This window comes from Emys orbicularis, chromosome 15 (assembly GCF_028017835.1).
Source record: "Emys orbicularis isolate rEmyOrb1 chromosome 15, rEmyOrb1.hap1, whole genome shotgun sequence".
NCBI lineage: Eukaryota > Metazoa > Chordata > Testudines > Emydidae > Emys > Emys orbicularis.
Genome location: NC_088697.1, coordinates 21,892,932 through 21,902,661, shown reverse-complemented (window position 1 = coordinate 21,902,661; position 9,730 = coordinate 21,892,932). Strand labels below are relative to the sequence as shown.

At 45.3% G+C, this 9,730-nt stretch overlaps 1 protein-coding gene across 9 annotated transcripts in view; it reads right to left on the bottom strand.

Moving 5' to 3' along the window:
• Positions 1-6,899: 6,899 nt before the first annotated feature.
• PRDM10 (PR/SET domain 10) overlaps positions 6,900-9,730 on the bottom strand; it is a 55,561-nt gene continuing 52,730 nt past the window's right edge. For all 9 annotated transcript variants that reach the window (XM_065416990.1, XM_065416992.1, XM_065416994.1 and 6 more), the window contains one exon: positions 6,900-7,991. In XM_065416990.1, the coding sequence (XP_065273062.1) occupies positions 7,755-7,991 (237 nt within the window). In that variant the 3' untranslated portion in view covers positions 6,900-7,754. The remainder of the gene's footprint in view (positions 7,992-9,730) is intronic.

Genomic DNA, 9,730 nt, shown 5'->3' with positions numbered 1-9,730 from the left:
CTCAATGTCGAGCGTCTGCGCGGTAGCCTCTCACGCATGCGTACTGTCACGTAGCGGACGTGGCTCGGACTGGCTGCCTGCAGCCTCGCGGGCGGGGTTAGCGCCGCGCAGGGGGCGGCATCGGAAAAAATAGGAAACAAGGTTTTTTAGAGAGGAAGTGGGGTGCATAGGTGTGAAGTGTATAGCTGGGGGTGTACAGATGTGGGGGGAGGTGCATTGGTGCGGAGGGGGGTGTACAGATGTGATGGGGAGGTGCATTGGTGCGGAGGGGGATGTATAGATGTGGGGGAGGTGCATTGGTGCGGAGGGGGGTGTACAGATGTGGGGGGAGGTGCATTGGTGCGGAGGGGGGTGTACAGATGTGATGGGGAGGTGCATTGGTGCGGAGGGGGATGTATAGATGTGGGGGAGGTGCATTGGTGCGGAGGGGGGTGTACAGATGTGGGGGGAGGTGCATTGGTGCGGAGGGGGTGTACAGATGTGATGGGGAGGTGCATTGGTGCGGAGGGGGGTGTACAGATGTGGGGGGAGGTGCATTGGTGCGGAGGGGGGTGTACAGATGTGATGGGGAGGTGCATTGGTGCGGAGGGGGGTGTACAGATGTGGGGGGAGGTGCATTGGTGCGGAGGGGGGTGTATAGATGTGGGGGAGGTGCATTGGTGCGGAGGGGGGTGTACAGATGTGGGGGGAGGTGCATTGGTGCGGAGGGGGGTGTACAGATGTGATGGGGAGGTGCATTGGTGCGGAGGGGGGTGTATAGATGTGAGTAGGTGCATTGGTGTGGAGCGGGGTGTACAGATGTGGGGGGAGGTGCATTGGTGCGGAGGGGGGTGTACAGATGTGATGGGGGAGGTGCATTGGTGCGGAGGGGGGTGTACAGATGTGGGGGGAGGTGCATTGGTGCGGAGGGGGGTGTACAGATGTGGGGGGAGGTGCATTGGTGCGGAGGGAGGTGTACAGATGTGAGGGGAGGTGCATTGGTACGGAGGGGGGTGTACAGATGTGATGGGGAGGTGCATTGGTGCGGAGGGGGGTGTACAGATGTGGGGGGAGGTGCATTGGTGCGGAGGGGGCTGTACAGATGTGGGGGGAGGTGCATTGGTGCGGAGGGGGGTGTACAGATGTGGGGGGAGGTGCATTGGTGTGGAGGGGGGTGTACAGATGTGATGGGTAGGTGCATTGGTGCGGAGGGGGGTGTATAGATGTGAGTAGGTGCATTGGTGCGGAGGGGGGTGTACAGATGTGATGGGGAGGTGCATTGGTGCGGAGGGGGGTGTATAGATGTGAGTAGGTGCATTGGTGCGGAGGGGGGTGTACAGATGTGATGGGGAGGTGCATTGGTGCGGAGGGGTGTGTATAGATGTGGGGGAGGTGCATTGGTGCGGAGGGGGGTGTATAGATGTGGGGGAGGTGCATTGGTGCGGAGGGGGGTGTACAGATGTGATGGGGAGGTGCATTGGTGCGGAGGGGGGTGTATAGATGTGAGTAGGTGCATTGGTGCGGAGGGGGGTGTACAGATGTGATGGGGAGGTGCATTGGTGCGGAGGGGGGTGTATAGATGTGGGGGAGGTGCATTGGTGCGGAGGGGGGTGTATAGATGTGGGGGAGGTGCATTGGTGCGGAGGGGGGTGTACAGATGTGGGGGGAGGTGCATTGGTGCGGAGGGGGGTTTACAGATGTGGGGGGAGGTGCATTGGTGCGGAGGGGGGTGTACAGATGTGATGGGGAGGTGCATTGGTGCGGAGGGGGGTGTACAGATGTGGGGGGAGGTGCATTGGTGCGGAGGGGGGTGTACAGATGTGGGGGGAGGTGCATTGGTGCGGAGGGGGGTGTACAGATGTGATGGGGAGGTGCATTGGTGCGGAGGGGGGTGTACAGATGTGGGGGGAGGTGCATTTCTGCAGCCAAAACTGGTTTATCACATGCTGTGGCTGAGCGGCCTGGATAGCTGCCAGACCAGGTTAAACCTGTCTTTAGAAACATGTCCGAGGCTCTTTAATGAGGGCAGCTTTTCGTTGGGAATCAGTTTGGCTGCAACAGTTATGTAGGTGGTTCCCCACTCTCCTCCCCTGGAATCCATTTCATTCCCTTTTCCCCACCTTAGTTCCCAATTACACCCTTTAAGAACATAGGAGTTGCCACACTAGCTCAGATCCATTTAATCCAGCATCCTTTCTCTTATAATGAAGGCTATGATTTTAGCACAGGTATTTTTATTAAAAGTCACAGACAAGATGTGGACAATAAATCATAGATTTATTGAAGCCGAAGCCAGAGCCCTGCTGCCCGTGGCTGAATTACTGGTATTTTCAAGAAATCACAGAGGTCTCATAAAATCACAGAATCCATGACAGGTTTGTAGCCTTACTTACAATGTCTGTTGCCAAGTGCTTTGGAGAAAGGAATTGTCTCTATAGTAGACAATTATGCAATAGCATGACGTTAGGGGAGGTTCCTTACTAGCTCCCATCATTAAAACACACAATCAGACCACTTTTTACAGTGCCCAAGTTTAAGCTCATTTTATTTCCCTTCCTCAGTGCTCAATCCTCTGAGTCCCCCAAGACCCTTCTCCCCGACTCCTCTTGTCCTCCTAGACCCTGGGTCTGCAGCTCCCATGCAGCCAGCTCTGCTCCTCAAATACTACTCTGAAAGATCATTGCCTAAAATGTCAAAATGAAACTTCATCAAGAATACACAGAGGAAAGTCATGTGGTGCTGATGTGATGCTACATCATTAGGTAACACTCCTCTCCTTGGAATTAACCACTGTTTGCATGGCCAGGTCAGACATTAACAGCAATGATGAGATTAAAGCCCCTCTGATTTTTCAGATATGAAGTCCTATCTATTATTTTTCTGAAGGACTACATTAATAATTACATCATTGGATCGGTACATCCTTCTGCAGAAAAGATACCATCAAGAGGCTAGTATGCCCTATGTGACTCTGAGTGAGACAAAGGGATCCTTTCATTTCTTTTTAGCTCACTGAGTGTAATCTTTGGTTATACCAGCATAGTCTGTATTTCATTTTTTTTGTCTAGGCCTCAAACAGTTTTGTAAACACTTCAGTTATGGGGTTCCCATCTCCAGCATGTCTTACAGAACCATGAGGATCTCTTTCCCGCTCCCCATCCCCACTCTTCATAGCCTGTATCATAGCTACCATCTCTCTCCTGTTCCAAAGGCCCAAGTAGCAGTACCTTCAGAATCTGCCCCATTCTTGCTGGCAGGGCTGCTGATGAGGAGTATGTAGTACTCACAGCCACTGCCAGGCTGGGGAGCAAGAAAAAACAAAGTAACTTTTATTTTCTTTCCTATCAATTTAGTTTTGGTGAAAAGGTACCAGATTGACAGCCCAGGAACCTCATGTCTTCAGATTCTCCACAGCACAGATGCAACTTGGGTAGCAGCAGTGCAAGCTTTTCCACACTATCTGGTCAGTGTGCTTGAACCCTAACTTAGAGAGATCTGGGGAGGAGTGGATAGGTGTCTCCATGGCCCATTCCATTCATACTGCTGAGACTGCCAACAAGGGTTGGACATGTTTTTTCCCCATGTGTTGGAGACATCTGTCATGAAGAACTGGACTGACATTTTCACAAAGGTCACCAAACAATCATCCCATGGTATCAGCCGTTAGCCACTAGTGACTAGGATGGATTTGAACTGCTCATCTACTGATTTCCAGTAGCCACCACACAATACTATGGCTATTACTGCTTGTTGGGGGTGATTTAATTACATTGATGGGAGAGCTCTCTCCCATCAGCATAGAGCGGCTACACGGGAGATCTTACAGCGGTGCAGCTGCAGCGGTAGTTATGCCGCTATAAGGTCTCTAGTGTAGACATGGTCTAGGTGTATGATTAGGATGCTACCAAAATTTTTATGACATTTAGTGGCTATCTATAGAATAAAGACAATACCAAATTACACAGCTAGCATGATGATAAATTGGGTCTTGAGGAAGGATTTGATCAAGGCAAAGATAGTGGCCTTGCATGTGAGCTATGGGTGGACATTTCATGCATGGGTGGGAGGCAGCATGGAAGAAGATGAGGAGGTATTTATTGGAGAATTATACAATTAGTATATGGGAAAGTGGAGGATAATACAAAAAGACCCAAGAAAAGAAGTATGGAGGGGCAGAATTATGCAGCACCTTGAATGCAAAAACTGGAAATTAGGGGCCTGGAAGCTTAAGACAAGTAACTTACAGGTGTAAGCTGAATCATATTTGACTACAGCAGCTGCTGCTGCAACCATCATGAATGCACAAATCATGTTCAGTATTTAAAAAAGAAGAAAAATTTATTAATTTTGTTTTTACACCTGCCAGGTAGCACAATACTATTAACACTATAACAGTCACTGAATGTACAATAAACATACACATTTAAATAACAGAACAGGGTCAGAATGATGCAACTAGTCAGTCAGCTTCAGTGTCTCACGAAACATCCAGATTTAGTCCCAGGTGTTTTAACAGTTCTTGGAAAGAAGCAAGTAAGATTCTTTTGGAGAGCAGAGAATCAGGGCCAACTTCTGTGCTCAGATGCATGAGCAGGGGTACCCAATGGAAGCCAAAGGGAGCACCCAGCATGTAATTCTTAGGGCAGCCTTTAGCTCTCAGTGACAATGAAGGGTACTCCAAAATTAAGCTCTGATGGGACATTATTTAGGAGACAGAGATCTTTGGGCTGGCTCCAGCAAAAGAAAAGAAATTCATATGTTTTCTGCACTGCAGGTCTGCGCACAGCCATAGAAACAGATTTTCATTTTTAAGAGGGGTCCTGCACTACAGACCCAACTGTAGGACTATTTTTCACTACCAAATTTCTGTTCTCTCCCCAGATCTGTGTAATCATTATAATTCATTACTTTGGAATGAATATGCATGATGCTTAATTCCCAGGGAAGATTAGGTCTCTCTTTGTATATATTGTATTCTCATCCATCCATTAATTTGAGACACAAAGTGAACCACCGCTTTGGTTTCTGGCTGGTGGTTTTGTACGTGGTGCCTCTGTGAGACACAGGACAAAAATCCTCGATAAACAAGATACAAACTCAAAAAGGCCATTTTCAAACTGCATTCCATAACAACGGGCTAGTTTTTAACTTGAAATAACTGGTACAAGAACAAGTGTCCCCACTAAGTGATGTTTTCTAAACAGAGTTGAAGAAAACATTACTTTGTAAAGCCTACATTTGCAATGCTTTAAAGGCTTATTCTTCATATCTGGAATCTGGACCTTTAAAGACTTTAAAAGACTCCTGTAAAACAGTAACTATTTACCATGTGACATTTTCAAATCCCCTACTTCTCATTATCTGTAGTACCACATACCTGACTTTAAATTTGTAGGACCGTGTAGAGGAACGTGTATACCTTCATTTTTAGTCAGTAGATCATCTGGCAATCTGAGAAAAGCCTTTTTTTTAATAAGAAGCTGTGAGGCAAAGTCAGGGCAGCGAGCTTCCTTCTTTTCTCCTACACAAACAACATACCAAGGGCCTGATTTCCAGAAGTGCTCAGCATGTACAACTCCAGTTGAAATCAATAGGAATGACCGTTGCTCAGCACCGCTGCAAAGAAAGGGCTTGATCCAAAGCACAATGCAGTCAATGGAAAGACGCTCATTCACTTCAATGGGCTTTGGAGCAGAACCCAAGCCCCTAACTTGTTAATGCCCCCAGCATTTCAGGACAGTCAAAACAGGAAGATCCCAGGTACAAATTTAGTCCACATTTTGGCCAATCACTTCAAGACTACCCTAAAGCAGTGCTGAGCCGGCCAATATTTAAACAGGGTTTATCTCATCATGCAGTCATTGTTTCCAGTCCATGTGAACGGATATGTTATTTACCACAGCAATATGCGTCACCAGGCTTTGCCATCAAGTAGTTGTCCAGTTACGGTTTTAAATTGTGACTTCAGTTTAAAGTTTATCATCGAGCCTGCTACTGCAACTCTTACACACACTCACAAGTAGCCCCACCAAAACCAACGGGGACACTTGTGTAAGCAAGGGATCTTCAGTGCAGCACCAAAGGAAAGTTATTCAAAATAGAGATTTCATCTGTTAATTATTATGTCCCAAAAGGCCATTGAGACCAAAGTTTACAATGTATCCTATTAGACACTGACACTCTGGGGTAGCTTTTCAAGCAGAGTCAGTGGAGATTTAGGCATATTTAGTATCTCCCATCAACCGTCAGTGGAGCTGTGGTGATATTCTCCTAAGTACCGGAGTAAAAATTACCTCCTTCCCCTTGGTTTAAAAACAAACAAACAGACCCTTAAAGGGGAGCAATGTAAGAAAAAATAAACTGCTTTAAAGACACAGCTTCCCTTTCTCCTGGTCCCAAACTATAATACAAGCTCTATAAAAGACCAGGTCTGCCAGATCAAGCAATCCTTTGAGATAGCTTTCATTGTCCTATAATAGTGGTCCACTAGCATTCTTTTTTTGTGTTTCCTGAGTCCAAGGCTGGTCATTTTATGAAACAGTCCATAGGAATTGCAGCACAAGGTACATGGAAAATCAGAGCAACCAACTTTATCAGAGCAACCAACTTTCCATTCAACCTTCACGGGGAAAAGAAATTAAATTTTGAGGCAGCCCTAGAGATAAGTATACCACATCTGCAAAAAGTGTGTACACAGGGAGCAGGTTACAAAGGTTCTCTTCTGACATTGCAGGTTAAAGTGAGTTTCAAACAGCAATTGTAAGGCACAGAGTTCGGAGTGCCTTTTTACTTTAAAACTACCAACGAAAAGTTTTAAAAAAAAAATCAATTTCTTTAAACTCCCTCCCCCCATTCTCTCTTCATACAACCATCATTAGGGGTCACAGCACAAAGCTACTATAGAGGTTCAAACATTACTGAGCCTTTTATTGGTTTACAAGGGAAAAGAAGAGTTCCCTGTGAATGTAGGGGAAACACAGTATAGGCTCAGTGTTACCGTCATGTGCTATTAGGATTTCAATTCCAAACACTGAGGTTTCAAGACTGCATCTTTCCTTCTCCCCAGAACTTCTTGGCAGGGCAGCGCAGACAGTATGTAAACAGTTCTAAAAGGTTACTAAAATAATAATTTAATTGACTGCTTCTGCACAGTTTCACAGCTTCATTGTTACATCTGTCCCTCTCACACTCACGCGCACACAAGGAATCACCGATTTGCTGCTGCTCCTTCTTTCCAGGCGGTCTGCTCTTTATCTAGCTGGTATATTCCCCTCTTCCTTGGCCATTTAAAAATAAAGACACAGGGAGCAGTTCTGACATACAGCGAATACCACAGGCAATTTATATGATGTCTTTTTGTTTAACTGTAGATGGTAGAAATGTAAATGGGGCATAATCTGCCGTTAGCTATTTGTTTGGCAAGTATTTTCCCCCACCTTTATAATAAATGTTGTATACTGTGATACTTTCACAAAGGAAAAATAAGGGTCATCAGACATGCCAAAAAGTAAAGTTCTGGGCAAGCACAGTTTCCGTTTCTCATTTTTTCCTTTTCCTTAAAGATTTGCATAAGATGGCACCATTCCCAAAGGGTTTTGAGGGTATTTTTTTAGTTGTTGCTGTGACCTAAACCCCCTTATAAAGCATCAGCAAGAGCTCCAAGCTTCTAGCTGAAGTTATGTGAATGAATACTTTAAAACATAATGAGCTCCAGGACACTCAGATGTTTTGGGGGAGAGGTTGTCCTTAAAGTCAGGTGACACAATGGGATTTCTTCATTCATGCTCTGCGGAGAAAGTTCTTGGTTTAGTGATGTGCACTTCACTGCCCCCATTGCCATTGGTGGTTGTAGTGATGATGTATTGCGTGGTTTGCTGTTGATTGGTTGTTTGTGATTCCAAGGGGTCACAGTGCGCTGATGGCTGAGACACACCCACCTGCACCCCACTGGAGAGTGAAGAGTTCTGTTTTACATCCAGATCGGGTTGACCTTCAGATATCACATAATGGGTCTGCACAGAGAGTAGAAGCACAAGTTACAGTGATGTTTCAGACCACCTGAATAGCCATCTTTCTCTCACACCTTCTTATTACAACTTTTCTGTCTCAGCACTGGGGGATATTGTCTATATGAATGAGCGATTGTAAAATTAAACTGTATTGCAGTCAAACATTTACAGAATAAAACCACAAACAGGATACTTTCAAAGTTGTAAGGCTCATTTAACTACTATAAAAAAAGGTTTCAGAGTTGCAGCCGTGTTAGTCTGTATTCTCAAAAAGAACAGGAGTACTTGTGGCACCTGAGAGACTAACAAATTTATTTGAGCATAATCTTTCATGGGCTACAGCCCACTTCATCGGATGCATGCAGTGGAAAATACAGTAGGAAGATGTATATATACACAGAGAACATGAAACAATGGGAGTTACCATACACACTATAAGGAGAGTGATCAGTTAAGGTGAGCTATTATCCGCAGGAGAGAAAAAGAACTGTTTGTAGTGGTAATGAAAATGGCCCATTTCCAGCAATTGATAAGAAGATGTGAGGAACTGTAAGGGGGGGAGGGGGGAGGGAGAAGCATGGGGAAATAGTTTTACTTTGTGTCAATTGCTGGAGATGGGCCATTTTCATTACCACTACAAACAGTTCTTTTTCTCTCCTGCTGATAATAGCTCACCTTAACTGATCACTCTCCTTATAGTAACAGAGAGTCCTGTGGCACCTTTAAGACTAACAGATGTATTGGAGCATAAGCTTTCGTGGGTGAATACCCACTTCGTCAGACGCACGCACCCACGAAAGCTTATGCTCCAATACATCTGTTAGTCTTAAAGGTGCCACAGGACTCTCTGTTGCTTTTTACAGATCCAGACTAACATGGCTACCTCTCTGATACTTGTCTCCTTATAGTGTGTATGGTAACACCCATTGTTTTATGTTCTCTGTGTATATATATATCTTCCTACTGTATTTTCCACTGCATGCATCCGATGAAGTGGGCTGTAGCCCACGAAAGCTTATGGTCAAATAAATGTGTTAGTCTCTAACGTGCCACAAGTACTCCTGTTCTTTTTATAAAAAAAGGGTTAATTTAACATTGGCTAAAACCAACTGTATAATTAACCCACCCATGCAAAAAATTAAAATAACTAACTCACTTTACAATAACTCTGAAAGTCTCCTATTTTGCCATACATTCCAGTGGGAGCTGCATTTTCTGTATCCTAGATCAGTATGTTCGATCTCCTGCTAGACAATATGAGCATCATGGCAGCTTTCACTGAGTTCGTTCACACCATTCAGTTATGCAAAGAGTTTAACAATGACAAAAGTTTCTAAAAACTGTTTTGAAAATTCATTTCTATCTGTAGCCGGCCTTAATAAATATTTACCTATCTGAAGTGTTATAACTAATCAATACTACTAATTTGGGCCCTGATCCTGCAATCATTTATGCAAGGGAACAGTCCTACTGGACTCAGTTTGATGAGCTAAATGGAACTATTTGCTCATGTAAAGCCACTCATACGAGTAAATGTCAGCCACACGGTGGCATCAGACTGTAAATGCTTTAGTACAGGGTTCTTCATTTTCACTTGTGTGTAGCAGGGTGATCAGCATATCCAACTAAGCAGCAGCTAATGATTGGCTTTGATTCCCAGCTCCTACCTGCTGGGCTTCTCCTTAGGCCAGGGCTTGCTGCTCCCTAGCTCTGCAGCAGATCACCCTGCTACCCCACCTCAT